General features: G+C 39.3%; 1 protein-coding gene across 1 annotated transcript in view; it reads left to right on the forward strand.

The window, feature by feature from the left end:
* The window catches only part of VWF (von Willebrand factor), a 147,322-nt gene that overhangs the window by 36,536 nt on the left and 91,640 nt on the right, over window positions 1–19,146 (forward strand). Inside the window, exons 12-18 of the mRNA XM_032195251.1 lie at window positions 394–532; window positions 1,147–1,247; window positions 4,771–4,966; window positions 5,924–6,139; window positions 10,935–11,175; window positions 12,021–12,115; window positions 13,699–13,859. Of these exons, the coding sequence (XP_032051142.1) occupies window positions 394–532; window positions 1,147–1,247; window positions 4,771–4,966; window positions 5,924–6,139; window positions 10,935–11,175; window positions 12,021–12,115; window positions 13,699–13,859 (1,149 nt within the window). The remainder of the gene's footprint in view (window positions 1–393; window positions 533–1,146; window positions 1,248–4,770; window positions 4,967–5,923; window positions 6,140–10,934; window positions 11,176–12,020; window positions 12,116–13,698; window positions 13,860–19,146) is intronic.

Here is a 19,146-nt window from a genome sequence, read left to right on the forward strand (position 1 = left end):
ATAAATACCCTATCAGTCCTGGGTGTGAACTGGGTAGTGTGAACTTCAGGGCTCTTTCCCAGGGTGATGGGCTCTGAGGTGGATTGCTTGCCCCTACAGCAGTGAGACCAGCGCAGGCTGCCCTAGTGTCCTGCTGACACTGCTGCAGTGTAGTTTCTGCAGACTGCTTTCCAGGCCAGGAGGTGCAGAAAGCACCCTGGTGTGTGGTTAACAGCATAATGGAGCAAAGACTGCCAGCCTGGTGTTTGTGGGCTTCAGAGGCTAGGTCTGTAAAACCATCGAGGCGCTTAACACCTCCTGAATTAGATGTTGAAATGCCTTTTGTGAGCCTGGGGCTAAGTCACCAGTAAAGTGAAATACTGAGGTTCATGGCACATTTTCACTTCTCTGTAGTGTGCAGATGATCCTGATGCTGTATGCACTCGCTCAGCTTCTGTCCGAATCCAAGATATGGACAACAGCCTGATTAAAATGAAACATGGAGGAGGAATTTCACTGAATGGACAAGACATACAGATTCCTTTGCTACAAGGTGTGTTTGTGTGGGATAACTGGCTAGCCACTAAAAGTGTCCCCTTTGTTAATCTTTTCTGGGTCAGTTCTATCAAAATGTGTTTTCCATACCAAATTATCACTTGCTGCCTCTGTATTTCCGTGTTCTAGAAGTTCTGTCATTCCAGCTTCTCCAGCTGACACATTTTGGGTCAGCACTTCTAAAAGTCAGCAGAATTAAGTTGGTCTGGATTTGGGTGATGTTGAAAACTGCTATGGGTATATTAATTATTAATATTATTATTATTTTCTAAATAATATGTATATATACAGAAGCTTAAAATCCCACCAGTTATCTAGCAAAATGTCAAAATTAATACTTAATATTCTTTTTTTCAGAATGCACATTGTAGGGCTCCTAAGTACTGTAAAGCAGAGCCTATGGACAAGTTAACACAATTGTAATCTGCTGAGCAGGCACAAAGTTTGGGAAGCCTGAAGGGGGATAGTTTGTGCTCCTTGTTTTGGCAGACCTGTGTGCCCCTGTTGCCCTGCTTTGTGGCAGCTACCCTGTTGTTCTGTTCAGAGGGCTGCAGCAGTCCCAGAGAATGAAATGATGCATCTAGACTTGGCTGACACTGTGGTTGCCTTAAGGTGCCCTTCGGATCCAACACATGATGAGGACTTCGGTTCGCCTTACCTATGGGGAAGATTTGCAGATTGACTGGGACGGCCATGGTGAACTCCTTGTGAAGGTTATCTTTCTCACGTTCTTTCTGTCTGCTTTATTTCTGTCTTTTCACTACCTCTTGTCCCACCCAAACATGTACAGAAATTTTCTTGTCTGAAGTGAGAAATTGTTTTCTGTTGCATGGTAGAAATTCCATTCTCCTTTGCTACCCCCAGAGCAATATACATGTCCTTTTGTATTCCAGAAACAAATATTTTCATCCTACAGCAGCGTGGTAGCTCTCTTTTTTTTTTTTTCTTTTTTTTTTTTCCCCTCATTTTTGTGCAATGACAGCCATTATTAACCATGAATAGTTTTATGTTTTGTTCAGCAGATATCCTCCAAACTGAATTTTTTGTTTTCATTAGCTTTGACTGTTCTTTCTATAGCAATGGATTCATATGGCTTAAAATAAGGGAAGAATGTGGCTCCAGGGACACAGTTATTTATAATTTCCAAGAAAGATCAATTAACTGGTACAATATATGTTGCATGCCTCTTCTACTCTGAGGAATGTTTAATGTCAGTCTTGATTATCAATTAGGATTTGCCTGTGCTGCAGACAGCAGTAGAATGCTCAAACCAGTTTTAAAATAAATGAACTGTAAAGGAAGCAGTTTAGCTGCAGTAACAGAAAGTTTCATGCAGCAATCTTTTATGTATATATATATACACAATTATATACAAGTATATATATTTGTCTGTTGTAAGCTGCAGAGTAAGTTGCAGATCAGAAAATCCTGTGAGGGAGGGGAATAAGGGTGTTTACTGTGGAATATTCTCCTGATAGCTAATAAGCCAACACACACACCTGACCCTGATCCAATGGCTTCTGGAATCTCTGGAATGCTTAAATTGTGAAACCCCATACCAAGAGATACTGTAGCTCAAATAAATGAGAACGAGGTCCTGGCTGAGTTATGTGAAAGGTCAGGTTACATAGCCACAATGAGCTGCAGTGGTCTTTGCATCTGCCAAGAAGATAAACAACAACTTAGACTAAGTCATCCATCACCCTCCTGCTTGTACAAGAAACAGTGTTTCTTTAGATTGGTAGGCCCTGGGGACTGCAAATGTTATCTCTGAGGGCGTACTTGCTCCTTCAGAAGTGTGAGTCTGCTCTTAGCATTGCTTCCTGGTGTGCAGACCTGCAGGCTACCGGCACTAAGCCAGCCAAGGCATGCTCCCACGTGTTGTAGGGCGGCTGTGGACCCGTATCCTCGTGCTGTTCTTGTGTGGAGGAGTGCTTAACCACAAGCCCTATGTATCTGAGCCCTGCTTGTAAATGGAGCTCTGCAGCTGAACCCTGTGTGGGGCAGTTTTGCTCAATGTTTAATGAAGAAAACTGTTTTCCCAGAGATGATGTTTTTACCAAGCAATGAGATTTGCCATTTCAGAACCATGGTATGGCTTTTACCTTCTCCTTGCCTGCCCTGAAATCGGTCTGAAATGTTATATCTGGCACAAGCATAATGTTCATCAAAGCTCATTCAGGAGTGTGCACAAGAGTTGAAAGGATAACAGGGAAGAAAGACCAGGAATAAGTTTGGAAAGCACATGTGTAGGTTTTATTGTTGTATTGATCTGGTCAGAGACCCATATAGCCTAGCAAATTCTTCCTTAGAGATAAAACAAATCTTATTTTCTGCTCCAGATCCTTTTACTTTGAAAGCAGCGGAAGTTTCTCCAACTGTCTGCATTTATTCAGTTCTTCTCTGAGTTCCCTCCTTTGTTACGTATCTGAAGCATCTTTTTAATTGCTTTTAGAGAGTTAAATTGTGCTGCATTTGTAGGCTGACTGTTGCCAAATGTTTCTGACAATTCATGGAAGTGATACACTTCCATTACATCAGCCAGTCTTGTGGCAAAAAAAAAAAAAAAAAAAAAAAAGAAAAAAAACAAACAACAACATCAAACAAACAAGCAAACAAAAAACAAAACAACAACAAACAAGCAAACAAAAACAAAACAACAACAACAAAAAACCTATTGTGTATTCCTCAAGAAGCACCCCCCCTCCTTTCTGTGACCACTTGATACTTGTGATTCAAGCTTCCATTCAAGTATCAGTGTTTTGAAAATTTGTCAGAATTCGGATTTGTTTGTAGCATTATGTGTCTATGAAGTACATGTACATGAAGTACATGTCTATGAAGTACATAGACATTATGTGTCTATGAACTACAATGGAAATACTGTCCTTGGACATCGGAGCAATAAGAGTACATATACTCCAAGAATTCATGATTGTTCTTTTTGATGCTTTGTATTTATTCTCTGACCTCTGTGTTTTAAGGGAGGTTAGTATTAGGTTATATATTGGAGAATGTTTTAATATTTATTTTTTAATCATACAGAACAAGAATTTTCTTCAAAAATGTTTTGTTCTAGCTTTTTTGGTTTCTGTTTCACTATTTACCCTTGCCAGCGTGATTAAGAGCACTCTAGAAAATGCATGCAGAGCTACTGGAGCATTAAAGCACTGAGTTAGCTTCCAAGGAAAGTTGGCAATATTTGTGATGTATCAGGTCTCTACATCTACTATAAACTGACAATTCTTACTGAAATAAAAGATATTGACACATTCCTATTAATAAGATTGTTTGGGAGATTTCCTCCTGTGTGTTTCTAAGTTTAGGGTCCCATTTCAAATGTCTCTTGGTTTGCACAAAGAATAAGGCAGGGTAAAAAGTACATTGCTCTATGGGTTTCTTGCAATGTTTCTTTTAGTGTGTGATAAATTTCTCTAGGTGGGAGGAAGTTCTAATGTGAGGTAATGTAGCTTTGGGATAGTGCTCTCTTCTTTATTTTAATAACATTTCTTTACATTAAGGGAAACAACTCCAACATTGTTTCTGTTTTGTCACAAAACAATCTGTTTAAATATTCTTCATCTTAAAATTTTATTTTAAAATGTGAAATAGTTTCAGGTGCTGTATCTTTTCCCAAACTACTATTCCATTAGTAATATAATCATCTCATGTGGGAATGGTTTTGAAGTAAAAGAATTGAGATTTAGACTAGATATTAGGAGGAAATTCTTTACTCAGAGGGTGGTAAGGCACTGGAGCAGGTTCCCAGAGAAGTTGTGGGTGCCCCAGATGAGGGGTTGCAACTAGATTATCTTTAACATCCCTTCCAACCCAAGCCATTCTATGATTCAGTGATCTCACTATATTCAAAAATGCCACACATACTCCCCTGCCATCATCCTGTTCATTTATATGAATGAAAAGAGAAAAAGAGGGAAAGATTACACTAGACTGCTCATTAAGGCACAAAAGCAAGCCATTATTTCTCCTATTCACCCTCAGTTACCATCTGAAGTTATCACTGTAGCATGCAAAAATTTTCCTGCAGCTACTAATAATAGCATTTTTGTGAGTAGTTTAAAGACGTAATACAATGAAATTGCATCTAGAGTGCTTTAGAATATATTTTAGAAATTCTTTGATTGTTAAACTGTGTATGGTTCATTCTTTAGAAAATTTTGCTCTACAGTAGTGATTTGTTCTGGAAGATGACCAGGCTAACATTGTGTACCTTAGTTGTCTCCAGTGTATACCGAAAGAATGTGCGGGCTATGTGGAAACTACAATGGAAATCAAGGGGATGATTTTCTTACTCCTTCTGGCATGGTGGAAACTCTTCTGGAAGACTTTGGAAACTCCTGGAAGCTGAATGCAGACTGCCAAGACTTGTTAAAGCAAGACAATGACCCCTGCAATCTCAATCCTCATTTAGGTACTGAACTCCATCCAAAATTAACATGTCCCGTTGTGCAACAACCTGTGATCTTCTATTGTATGTAATAGAGGAAAAAAATAATAAAAAAAGAAAAAGGGGGAAAACAAAATAAACTCCAATTAATGCATTCTTACTGTGGAAAATGTAATGTTTTGTGAAAATTTAAAACAAAAGTCGGTAATGTGAGATCATGCTACCATTCAGTTTGAATGACAGTCCCAGTTAGACCATTACAACCACTCCACAAATGTGTGCCACTGATAGCAATACATTCTCCACCCTCTGGGTGGACAGAACACCCGTCCTTTTCATTCCTAAGGTGTCCTTGCACCTTAGACACTTTTCTCAATCCCTTGTCTTCCTGATCTTACTGCATCCCAACAGTCAGCTTCCCTCTTCTCTGTGCTGCTTGGCTGTCCTGCTGGGACACTGGAAGCAATTCTCAGAGCAATCTTCTTGTGCCAGGTGTTACAACAGGCTCCAATTTCTGGGAAAAGCAAGCACACAGCAAATTTTGTGGCCATAGACCAGATCAGGCACTGTTGATTTGTGAGTGGAGTGCAGCCTAGGAGGTTTAATTTTACAAATATAAAAAGCAGCAGAAAGCAGGGGCCCTGTAAAAGGAAGAACAGCACCAGAAATAGTGGTAACAAAATATAAAAGTATTGCTTTTCCTTGATTTGGTTTACTAGTGAAACATTATTCATTTAGTGGAGCTCATGACTTATGAGCTATGATGCTATCTATGCCTGTTTGATCCTATTTTATTCTTCTGTTCTTTTTTTTTGTTTGTTTGTTTGTGGTTTGTTTTGTTTGTTTGTTTGTTTGTGTTTCTGTTTTTTTTTTTTTTTTCCACAAAAGCAAAAGAAAATGCTTACTGTGTCTCTTCTATGTTTTGTTGAAAACCACCGATTGATTTGATGCATGCACATCATTTTTCTCTTTTCAATTTAGCCAAATATGCTGAGGAATCCTGCTCAGTTCTGATGTCTTCTGTGTTTGAACCCTGTCACCGTGAAGTCAGTCCCATTCCCTACATGAAGAACTGCCGCTTTGATGTTTGCTCTTGCTCCAATGGCAAGGATTGTTTGTGCTCTGCGATTGCTAATTATGCAACAGCATGTGCTAGGAAAAATGTTCTGGTCCAGTGGAGAGAACCCAACTTGTGCCGTAAGTGAAATGCTCCTAAAAATTACTTGCTTTCCTTTTCTTGGAGGAATTTCTTGCAGATGCTGAATGATATATCTAGAATGAGATGATTTCTGCACTTTGCCAAATATTTCATTTAGAAATGTTGAGAGAATACATCTTTCCTCCGGTCCAATAACGATGCAAGAACTGTTCGCAAAAACTGTTCAGCAGTGAGGGAGAAACAGTCATCTGAGAAGCCTCAAAATTTTGCCTGGATTTCCATTTTCTGCTGCATTTAAGTTTCAGCTACTCATCTGAAAACTTTTTGCATGTCCCAGGGTGGGAATCTCCAAGAGATTTGTAGTAATGTAGCTTTTCTGCTACCTTTGATGCCCAGGCTTCCCCAGCTCCTGACCATAGCAGAAGTTGAGGGTATGGAGAAAGCAAAAAGGCAGGTACTCAGTCAGGTGGTGTCATAGAACATAACTGTGAAATTATAGATTCATTTTTTGTCAGAAGGGACCTCTATCAGTCTTCTGCTTACAACAGGGCTAATTTACAGCAGATTTCCTAGGGCCTTGCCTAGGCTGTTTTTGAATATCTCCAAGAACAGAGATCCTGCAACCTTTTTGGCACCTGTCCCAGTGTTTGAAGAACTCCCTGGGAGTTTGATTACCACCCTGTCACCCTCTCAGAGGTCTGAGATCTATGTCAAATCTTATTTTCATGTACATCATTCAGCTAGTGGGTGAACATCATTTTGCTGACCACACTTGAGCTCCTTTACTTCTTCACCTTGTAAATTCTGATATGATTTGGAAGCTGGTTCAAGATGACAGCCTGAAACTTGATTATCTGCCTGTGAATTGTATCACTGAGCACAACAAACAGCTTTGGCTGTGGCATTTTGTGTAGACATTTAATTCCTATGAGAATCAACAAGAGTTGAGTTTTAAATTCCCCTATGGATCATTTACAGCACCCCACCTGTAGTAAGTGGCAACCCTGGTTCAAAGGCTGGCAGTCTAAAAGATGAGATGTTGCAGGAGCATAAAAAAAAATTCAGACTGCAGACTTGAGGAAATGGAGTAACAAAATGTTTTTGCATAGATCAGTCCAGTGCAAGATTAATAGCCAAACTGCTAAGAAGCTGGAACAGAAGGCGCACACACTTTTTATTTATTGCTTGCCTTTCTGTTACGTCAGTATGGTAGGAAAAAAATCCATTGCAATGGAATTTTGATGGACACATGCACACTTTTCCCCATAAATATTTGTGAAATTGATATTTTTCCATTTTCCCAAACAACTTTTCTATTAAGGAAAGAAGACAATTGAGAATTTTGATGAAAAGCATGTAGGCTTGCAAGCCTTCCAGATCTGTTTCATACTTCTTCCCAAACTGAGGCTGGAAAAAACATTTATAAACACAGTGTGTAGAAATTAGGAGGGAGAGGGAGGGGTAGATAGAGAGAAAGGTCACTGGTGTTCCATTTGATAGGATCTGTACCTGTAGGGACAGTGGCTATAGCTTCTGCAAGCTGGATAGTATTTACTGCGAATGAGAACGAAACCAGTTTATATTAAACTGCTGCATGGTTTCATAATATTTTACCTAATTTATGTAAATGTTCAGATAGTGGAACAATAATGTAATAAAAATCCTTTTAAAAATGAGCAGGTCTGGAGGTTGAAAGAAAGTGCAGCGATAATGCACCATCGTTCTTTCTGTAATTGAACAAGTCAATTTTCACAATTAATCTTTAATAGTGCAGTGCTGCTTCCTCTTCTCTGTGCATTACAGAGCGCTTTATGCTCTCATAAAGTGACAATTTCCCTGATTGCAGATCCATCAGTCCCCATTAAATAATCCCGATGCTCCAGAAATCTCCTGTCACATGAAGGAGAACATACCCTCTTTTAATGGGCTGGAGATGTGAACATGCAAGTTGCGTAATTTGTGCTGATGGGGGTGCACTAAACAAGTGCTCCATTTCTACATTGGTCAACTGAGATTCAGTTTTTTGGGAATGACTTGACAGAAATCGTTTGCTTGATTTGAAGTGGCAGGGAAGTAAGTCATTAGCATGGCACAGTATTTCTGCTTCCTATCAAGCTAACAAACACATTCATCTCCCATGTCTCTGAAATGATTTTTGTTTGATTAAGAGCTGACTCCTGCCCTTGCAGCCTACTGTGAATAACCAGTCGAGCCAGTTTTTTGTGGTGTGTGGAAGGAGCAGATAGGCAATAAAGTCAAGGTCTGTGTCACCGATGCACAGCATGCCTCTTGTGTGTGTGTATACACGTATGTATACATATGTGTGTCTACATATGTATGTATGTGTATAGTGTTTGGTGGCAAAGGAGAAGCAATAAACAATTCCCTAGATCTTTCTTCAGGTTTTAGGGACCTATTGATCATCCCAATATTTTCCCATATCTGGTGGGGGTAGGCTGGTTGCTTATTTTGTTTGCATGGCTTCTGTGAGAGGATTTGTATGGTAGATCCAGGAGTGCTGGATCTGAGCAGCATTTGAGAATGATTGCATTGCATTGTGGGGCTCAGCATACCAGCTGGTGCTGATGGAGCAACTGTGTTAAGTCTGCCACGGTGAGTCTTTTTGCAGAGCCTCTGACCTAGATGTGACTGTTTTCATCTTGTACTACCCAAGAAACTGGTAAGGACTTATGTCTCTTTCACTCTGGGTTGAAAGCCTGTCCACAAGAAGCTGTATGAACAACCTCACAAACAGAAATTTTCCAATGATTTCCCACTATTTGCATCTTATCCCCAGGATAGGCTGAGCTTTAGAGCACAGCATTGAACTATTGAGTTTTATAGCAGGCATCAGTAGAATGACTAGATGCACCTCGCCTTTTCCTCTAATTTTCCTGGCAATAAGGGGATTTTTTTTTTTTCTTTTTTTTTTTTTTTCCAGTGATGGTGTTATTACAAAGTGTACAGCCAGCAGTCCCCTCCCAGGTCAGTTGTCTTGCCCTTTTGCTGTTAAAAACAGATGCTGCTGAAAGGTGATGCAGTAGTGTGGTGGGACTTGGAATGTGAATGTAGCCTTATGTAATTGAACCAGAAAACCGGAGGATGTTTTAAGTGTTAGGAAGTGCATGGGCAGGTAAGATGAGTTACAAAGCTTTAGCTAAAAAAGGGATCCACTGTAAACATGTCCTTGTAGGCAGGGAGTGTTACCACTAACTTGCACATGCCTTTAAAATGGTCTTCAGCCCTGACCTGTGCCTATTCAGTATTTGGTTTGCCGCAGAGACTGTATTCATGTAAGTGAGAAGCGCTGTTCAGTGAATAGCTGCCAAAGACTTCTATAACTGTGAGTGAACCTAGAGTCATCTATTTATTTCTGAGTTAGAAGGTACTTACTCTGCCTACTGTGTCGATAAGCACATATGCATTTCTAGGTTTTGTGTTGTGAAAGGAAGGTTAAATAGTTTGGACACAAGTCCCAAATCTGGGAGATCTCTTTTCTGAAGAAGGCTTCAAGTCACCTTTGATGCCTGTTGCCTGGATCCTCAAATTAGGGGTTTACAGTTTACACTCCCATGTCTGGATTACAGGTACCTCAATAAAGTTGGGAGGGGATATTGGTGCAACCACACCTCTCTACAGTAAATAGGAGTAATTCTTCATTTCAGAAGAATTTTGTGAATGTAAACATTAGGCATTTGATAGCATGTTAATCTTGCTTTGTGATCTTCAGTGTTACTTCTGCTCTGCCTTCAGCTGTGTAAGGTTGCAGGGTTTTAGCCTTGCTATATTTTTTTCTTTTACTGCCATTGCTGCTACATTTCCTGGGGATTTGTGATCACAGAACAGGGGGGGCAGGAATTATTGTATCATTCTGCAGGGATGACAGGAGAAAGCTGCCTTGGTTTGAAACCTTCATGTTGGTTTTTGCACAATACAAATGTGCCTACTTTTGTTTGCAGCTGCTTTCCTCACTCCACTGAACATCCTACTTCATAATCTTATGACCCTGGCCATTTGCTCTGGAAGGTTACTACAAACACGATAGGTTTTGTAAATCCTGGTTAATAGGAGGCCTGTGAAAAGCCCATGGTAATACTAACCTGTTTTCTCATCTTTTGAAATGTGTTGTCACAACTGCCACCTAGTGCTGATGCTGGTGTATGCAGAGGAGCTTCCCTCAAAATTAGTGCTGTAGAATTGAGTTAAACCTTTATAAACAAAGAATCCAGTATGCCTCCAAAGCCATAATGAGGTCTCCATAAAAATGAATTCATCATCAAAAACCATTAGTTTCCAAGGTTTGGCTCCGCAATCACTAAGTGACTTTGTTATTTGCACCTGTTTCCACAAACCCCTGAGAGCTGGGTTGTGAGGCTTTGTACTGTTGTAGTACAAAGGCAGAGACATACGTTTCTAATTATTTTGACCAAACTGTTTCTGACTATATTGAAAAGGAAGAGAAGTGTGTATGTGCCCATGACATTCTTGTCATGCTCCTGACTTGTAGATGCAAATAATGACAAAAATTGGACAGAGTCTGTGTTTTTCATTCTGGATGAAATTTTGTGGTTGGAATTCCATCACAGGGGTTGCAGTTAAGTCTCAACATTTATTGGAAACTGCACTTTGTAAAGTTTTGCTTGTTCATATAAGCAATGCCCTAGGCTTCAATATTATTACAGAGTTAAAAGAAAGCCACTGTAATACAGGCATCAATTGGTGAATAAATTGAGTAAATACATTTTAAATCCACAGCTTTACAGTCTGGGTTAGTCAGCTTTTGTTGGCTTTAGATCAAATTCCAATTTACTTCATGTGCACATATCTCAACAGCAATGACCTGTCCTGAAGGCCAAATTTACCGGCAATGTGGGACACCGTGCAACCAGACCTGCAGATCTCTGTCCTACCCAGATGAGGACTGCAATGAATTCTGCATGGAAGGCTGCTACTGTCCCCCTGGGCACTACCTGGATGAGAGCAAGGAGTGTGTACCAAAGTTCCAGTGTTCTTGTTACTATGATGGTGAGATCTTCCAACCAGAGGATGTCTTTTCAGATCATTACATCATGTGGTAAGTGCAGTGTTCATAATTTATCCCTATGTGCTGTGACTCAGAAATTTTTGGATAGTCTGACTAACTGATTTTGTTCCTTAGTTCCTTTACCGCTGCTGAAACTACATTAAAAGTGAACAAGATTTTGCCTCTAACCTAAATAAGTTTTGCTGTTTCATCTTTATCCATATTATTTCAAAAGCCACCTTAGTCAGAAAACAGGGTATTAAGCCCTGTTCCATGAACAGTTCCCGACAGTTCAAAATGAAGTTCAGTTACTGACCATAGCTACTTTGTAAGCTTTTAAAATGACACTTTAATGTACTACAATATATTTCTTAAATGTTAAAACCTAATTACCTCTACCAAAGAGATAAATATTAAAAAGCATTTCTAATTGTTTAATTGAGTAGCGGTACACTGAGAGTAGTAATGTAATTGCTGGGTGGCTCACAGCAATTGGGTGGATCTCAATAAGCCCAGGTTTGGGAACAGTGTCTTCTCCTTTTCTCTTCTACCACAGAAGTCATATGTTGCAGGCTCTGAGTGGTCCCTTACCTCTCTCTGCAGTGGGCCTGACTACTGTCTTGCTCAGCTTCATGCCTGTGCAGATGCATGAGATTCAGTGGGATGGGAACTAGCATAAAGCTCAGCTACCATACTAGTACTTCACTGTGATTATCTTAAGGATAATCCAGCCTTTAACACTGGTAAACACAGTGGATGGAAAGCAACAGATCAGTTCAAATGACAGGTGTAATTTTGGTGCTCTCACTGGTTCATTGCAGGCCTGTCTGAAAACAACAGCATGAGTGAAAGCTATATGTCAATTTGTTAAACATAAATCTGTTTGCTTTTCTTAGCTATTGTGAAAATGGTTTAATGCACTGCAGTACAAACAAAGCTCCTGGTGCCTTCCTGCCAGATGTTTTCGCTGATGAGAGGCCATCTGCCAGAAGTTAGTATGCATTAATTTTTGTTATTATTTATTGTTGCATTTCTTTTTCCTCTTTGGTCTCATGGTAATTCAGGGTAGGGAAGAAGTATCGGAGATTGGAGTGCTGGTGCTGTTGTGAGTCTTCTTATTACTTTGTTGTTGTTACAGATAGAAATAAAATGTTTATATGGGATTATGCAGGGCTCATTTTGTCCCACTTCTCAAAATTATATTTAGCCAACCACCATTTCTTAGCAGTTGTAGAGGTTAAGGGGTTCTTTGGTGATCTGAGGCCCCCAGTTGCTGCTTGAGGATTGTATGACGTCACTAGCTAGCCGGCTTTATACCTCTTGCTTCTGACTAGCAAGGTCTTCTTTCCAGTGCAAAGGTTTTTTGTGGCCTGAAGGTTAGACTGTTACCATGCACCAAGTGTGCCTTCTGGCCATGAGGCATCTCACCGTAAAACCTCCCAGAGACTGAAAACTGCCTTGCTGAGCTAGGCATTGTGTTGGTCTGTGATTTTCTCTGGTTCATCACTGCTACCTGGATAGAGTTTATGGGATTGTGATGAGAGAGCAGGGTCTGAGACTGGATATCTCTCAGAGAGAACAGGGATAGTGGGGATTGGGTGAGGCCTGGAAATGTCCCTACAGTCACCAAGAGTAATCACAAATACAGTGTCTTCCACGGCATGTTGCCAAATGCACTTGCTCAGGGTGTTTGTAGAAAATTTTTGACTCATGACTTTGAGACAAAAGTTTGTTTGCCTTTGCTTCTTCTGATAAACTACCAGGCATCCTTACTGCCAAGTAAGGATGTGAAAAGCATCCTTAATGCAGTGAAAAGCACTGAAAATCTGTCTGGTTGATACAGCACAGTGTCATGCTTAACATTTCTTGGTAGATCACCCATAACAGTGTTGCTGTCTGCCCCCCTTCAGGTAGTCTTATTAGGTGTATATCATGTTGACCTCTTACCAAACGCATGCTTTAATACTGTGAAGAAATAATTTTATTGAATAGGGTACATTAACACTTAACTTCTGAGAGGCATATTGCTAGCATCACTTGAAAAAGAATTCCTTGGGAAATTCTAATTTTCTATCAGAAACTGAAGTTTTGGAGTTTGAAAACTTAGTATTTAATCTAAGAGCATTGTTATTAACAGTCACCAATGCAGTTACACTCAGTTTTGGAGGTGGGTGTAAATGCAACAATATATGTTGCTGGTGTTTCTCAGAGCATTGTTTTTATGCTGATATGTGCACACTGTCTACAGGTTGAAATATGCTTCAAATTAAAGTGTGCTTGCAGCTCTAGTGCAATCTGGAGTCCAACTGTTTATTTCAATAAAATGGTATTTACCCTAATGCAGATCCTTTTGCTTCTATGTTAGAATACATACTTTTGTGCTAGCCTAACTGAGGTCACTCCAGAAAAGGGGTCTGTTACCTTTACATTGTCATGAATATTAGTGTAGTGGTATTGCCGTATTGTATACTCAAACTTTGTTTTCCAGCACCAGTGTTTATCCATCCTTTAGAAGAATACTTGCTAGTAATACTTGAGTTCTAATAGCGATTTTTGTAAATTTATTTCTAAAAGTAAAAAGGAGCTTGACATGCAGATCACCTATGGAAACATTTATCTGTCCTGCAAACAACCCAAGAGCTGAAGGGCTGGAGTGTGCCAAGACTTGCCAGAACTATGACTTGGAGTGCATCAGCCATGGCTGCATATCTGGATGCCTGTGTCCAAAAGGCATGGTAAGCAGGCTTAACTGCGCCACAGGGAAGCAGACCTTCTTTTTATTGCCTTCATTATTTCCTATTGACAGTCTTCTTGCAGATTGGAAATATGTGGTTATGAAGCATTCCACAGTGACTCTGTGGTTTATGGCTGGCTTAAAATATATATATTAGGACAGGTGCTCACTCCTTCTAACTAGTATATCTGCATAGAAGATGAAGCTTGTAATAATTGATAATGAAATAGACAAAAAACACATTTTTTTTTTCTTTAAGACAAATATATTCTTCCTTCATCTGTCCTCCCAAATGTTTCCTCAGTCTTGCTGAACATCCCTAGTCAGAGAGAGAGAAATACATAGAAATCCAACCTCGAATTACCCACTCCACATCCAGCCAAACCCTTCTCAGTGTCTTCTTGTCAAGTCTCTGCCTGTTCTGCTGCCTTCCTTTGCATTGTATCAAACTGAGAGCTCCCCATGAGAGGGGAGGTAGGACATTGTGGTGGTTTTGCTCAGGTGGGCGGCCGAGCTCCACCAAAACTGCTCTCTCATTCCCCCTCCTTAAAGAGGAACAGGGAGAAAATACGATGAAAAGGGCTCAAGGGTTGAGGTAAGGATGAGAAAATTGCACAGTCATTATCGTGACGGGTAAAATAGACTCAGTATAGGGAGACAGTAAGATTTATTACCTTTTACTAACAAGCTAGAGAAGTGAGAAACAAAGGCAAGAAACCAAAAGCGCCTTCCCCCCCATCCACCCTCTTTCACTTCCTCCCCCCAAGTGGCGCAGGGAAATGGGGAAACAGGGGTTATGTGCTTCTTCTCCACTGCTCCTTCTCAGTCACTCTGGTCCCCTGTGATGTGGGGTCCCTCCCACGGGATGCAGTCCTTGCTGAACTGATCCGGCATGGGCTGCGCACAGGCAGCATCTCTTCAAGAGCTGCTCCAGATATGGGTCTGTACCATGGGATCCATCCATCAGGAGCAAACTGCTCCAACCTGGATGCCTCACGGGCAGCAGCTAATGTCAGGTCACCTACTCCTGCATGGTCTCCTCTCCACGGGCTACAGGTCTTGCCTGGGATCTGCTCTGGCAGGGGTCCTCCACAGGCCTCAGCCTCCATCAGTGCAGGTCTACCTGCTCCACCGTGGTCTCCTCCACAGGCCACAGCGTGGAACCCTGCTCCACCGTGGTGCTCCATGGGCTGCAGGGGGACATCCTGCTTCACCATGGTCCTCACCACAGGCCGCAGGGGATTTCTGCTCCGGCGCCTGGAGCACCTATCCCCCTCCTTCTTCACTGACCTTGGCATATGCAAGGCTGTTTCTCACTCCTCCCACTCTTCCAACTGCTGTGTGGTGCAGTGTTTGTTTTTTTTTTTTTTTTTTTTTTTTTTTTTTTTTTTTTTTTTTTTTCCTGCCTTAAATATGCTCTCACAGAGGTGCAAAACAACATCAATAATTGGCTCAGTTCTGGTCAGCAGTGGGGCCCTTACCTAACATGGGGCAGCTTCTAGATTCTTCTCACGCAAGCCACCCCTATGGCCCCCCTGCTACGAAAACCTTGCCACATAAACCCACTACAGACATGGAACTTGCTAGGGTGATGCCAGAAGGTGTCTTGGAATTGCAGGTAGTGTGTTGAACATGCTCTTTCCACTGGAAAGGTGCTTTCTGGAATCCAGGGCTATGTCCCACTGTAACCCTTAAATTTAATCATTGTTTTAGTCATCTTCAAATTGAGCAAACAGTTATTTGCTAAGCCAGTGACAGCAAACTCAATATCAATATAGAACCCTGATAGAAAGCAGACAGAGTAGAATAGAAAGCAGATTGCTGCTGTTTTCTCTGAGCAACGGAAAAATAATCAGTGTTCAGTGCTGTACTACACTGTCTGGACAAGCAAAGAGTTGTGTGTAGGATGTTGCTTTGGGTTGGGAATTGGGTGCAGTCCTGAGAGTAACATGAAATAGGATAGAGGTGGAACATATTGTACACTCTTTAAGTAAATAGCAATTTTGAGTCATCTGCCCAGAAAAACTATTGGGAAGAAGTTTGTGATGCTTGATGCATGAAACGCAGATGAAAATACCTGGTAGATACTGGAAAAAGAGAATTGAGGTTCCAACTTTATTTTGTTTGAGGGCTAAAATATTCTACAGTTATTTGCTACTTGTGGTACTTGGAGACATGCTGGTACAGTTTTTTGACTCAGAGGTGTATGCAGTGAAGCAAGAGGTTTTCAAATGCTGCAACCCAGACAGTCTGGAAATTGCTTTATTTATTTATTTATTTATTTATTCATTCATTCATTTATTTTCTGTTCTCTTATACCTGCTCCGAGTTCAGGTTCAGATTAATATGTACTGAATATTACTGTTTGCAAATGAAGGCATGGGTTCTAGAGCTGAGATGCATGTTTATATTTAGGCTTCAAGTCTAATGAAATGACTTTATGCAATAGTTAATTGTTTTTTTTTTGTTTTTTTTTTTTTTTTTTAAGTGGAATTTTAACCTTATGTGACAGTATATTTTTATAAAGGTTTGCCTTTATTCTTCTTCTGTAAATGGTGTTTTTCTCCCTCAGAATTCCTTCCACTGTCTTACTAGAAACAAGCCCCCACAATTCTCATAATTTCTAGCATTAATGTTCATGTATTTTTTGAATATTCCTAACATTTTTTTTGCTGATAAACACATATTTATGTAAATAGAATAAGATGTCAGTTTCAGACAAAAACTCAAACTTATAAAGTGTCTTGTAGATCCGAACTAGAAAATATAGAAGATAACTCAAAAAGGTGTAATAAGTAAATTTTCACAACTTTGGGAATAAGTTCCAGTATAAATGGGTCTTTCTCTGCACATAAAAGTCAGGATTACCTGGACCTCTTTTATTTCGTGGTTTGGTTTCAGTTCCAGGATTTGGTAATAGCACACTTTAGAAATATTCATGTAAAATAAATTATGGTAACTTCTCAATAGAAAAAAGAAACCAACTTCCTAGTAATTCATCTCTTTATTATTATATTATTTCATATACCTTTTCATTAGGTTAGAACTATTATTCAAACTATTGTTACAAAAAATTCTTGCCAGGCAAAACAGTCCCTGATATTTTGGAAAGAGAAACTCCAGTCACTTCTGGAGTGGTGTGACATGCCACTGAATTCAATGTGGTAGTTTGTCAGGCTTTTGATGGAAGAGTTGTGCCAATTTAAAAAACAAACAAACAAAACAAAACAAAACAAAACAAGATTTTTAAAAAAACACCCAACTAGTAAAATAAGCTCTTTTGTCCGCTAGATGACAGTATGGTTCAATCTTCCAATAAACTCAGTCTGTAATTGCTTCTCACTTGCTTCCTGTCTGGCAGGAAATAAAAATAAAAAAAGTTACTAGCATATAGAGTACTTTACTGTAACCATAGCAATGAAAAGGTAAAATCAAAGAAATCAAAGTTGGTGCTTTCTATTGAAATGTGGTTGTACTTTGCCATGCCTTAGACTCTTGAAGGGTGCTTGTATGGGACATGCCGGTTTGTTTCCTCTTCATCACCAATGGGTACCTAATGGTTTAGTGCATTTTCCTGCCTTTTTTTTTTTTTTTTTTTTTTTTCTTCTCTCTATTTCTTTTCATTCTGCAGGGAGCCGTTGTGCTCCCTGTTATCTGTTGCCAAAGATGATAGGACTTAGGGTGGTAACGAGCTGACCACCTTTCCCTTGCTATTGTACAGTCCCTCTCTGTACTGTACTTTCCTGTACTGAGGAAAAGCACTGCAAAGTCATGAAGTCTGTGTTTTCCAGACTTGTACCAGTAGACCTGAGAAAAAAAGGGACCAGGAAAAGGTATTACTATTTACTATTTACTATTTTAGTAATTTACTATTACTATTTACCAGTCAGTCTCCCTTGTAGGTATTTTGTAAGCCTGTTTAATTTACAAGCACTCACAAAGGTGAAGTACGTTTATAGGAATGTCTGTGAGCAATACCAGACTAGTGAACGTTTATGGGAATGAATATTTGCATACATTATCACCCTGGAAATACCTGTGCCATTTTACAAAATACTTTTTTTTTTTTTCCTGCTGTACAATAGTATATGAATATCATGAATGATCTTCAGTAATTCATTAGCCAAAGAATCAGTCTTCTTCCTTCTATAAAACAGGAAACACAATCAAAACTATTTAGTTTACATAAATAATTTTCCAGTATGATTTGCAAATACATGTATACGTAGCTGCTAATACGTAATTGAATGTAATGTTATCCCTACATATATAGAGGTATTTACAGATCTGTTAGTTATCTGTCTTAAAGCAATCTATAGTCTAAAATCTTTATGCAGAAATTGGCTTTAAATTTTGAATTACATATCTGAAAAATAATTTAAAAAATATAATCAAGGATTATTCATGAATGTGATGCTTGAGTTGGCTAGATTTTAAATGAAAAATTTGCTGGGTTAGAAATTGCCAAACAATTATTTCTCCAATTGGAAAATGCAGAAGAAAATTAACTTTTTTCAACTGATTTTTATTCCAGTTGAAAAAAAAAGTTTTCCAGTTCATCCTGACTGGAACTTTTACATTGTTTTGATTTCTTGAAAATAAAAATGTTCAATATGTCATGAAAAGTGATTCTTTTTTTCTGTCTTTGATTGTCTGGAGGGTGAGAATTTCTCCATACTTGTCAGTCTTTTGCAGAGCAGAAAAGATAAATCATAACATATGTGCAGAAGTGTGAGGAAAAATATGCTTTCACAGATTAGTTTACTGCACTCTGGGTTTTTCCCATTGGAAAATATTAATAAATATAGAAATGGAGTGTTAACCACCTTTCTGGGAAAAACGAGGCACAGATCATTTTGAAAGCACAAAATCTAGACACTCCAAAACTGGAAAATGAAAAATTTTCAATTTCCAACAACTAAAGCAAAATTAATGTTTAAAATTGAAATGAAAAAATCTATTGTATTCTGATTGCTGAAATAACAGTATTTCTAACTATGATATGTTAGTTGAAAAAAAAAAAAAGAATAAGCAAACTTCGAAGTTTTTTGTTTTGTTTTGTTTTGTTTTTCTTCCAAACTGTTTTTACAGAAACTTACTAGAATGTTATTTTGATTTTCCTACTTGCTGTCTTATATATTTTTTTACTTAGGCTTGTGCTGTATAATGACATTGCTATCTTCAAGGGGAGGTGGTAGCAGCCTTCTTGTATGTGCATCTGCCCAAGGATAATGCTTCATAAAACAAACATGAGAAGCAGACAGGAAACAAGAAAGAAAATTCAAATA

This window comes from Aythya fuligula, chromosome 1 (genome assembly GCF_009819795.1).
Source record: "Aythya fuligula isolate bAytFul2 chromosome 1, bAytFul2.pri, whole genome shotgun sequence".
NCBI lineage: Eukaryota > Metazoa > Chordata > Aves > Anseriformes > Anatidae > Aythya > Aythya fuligula.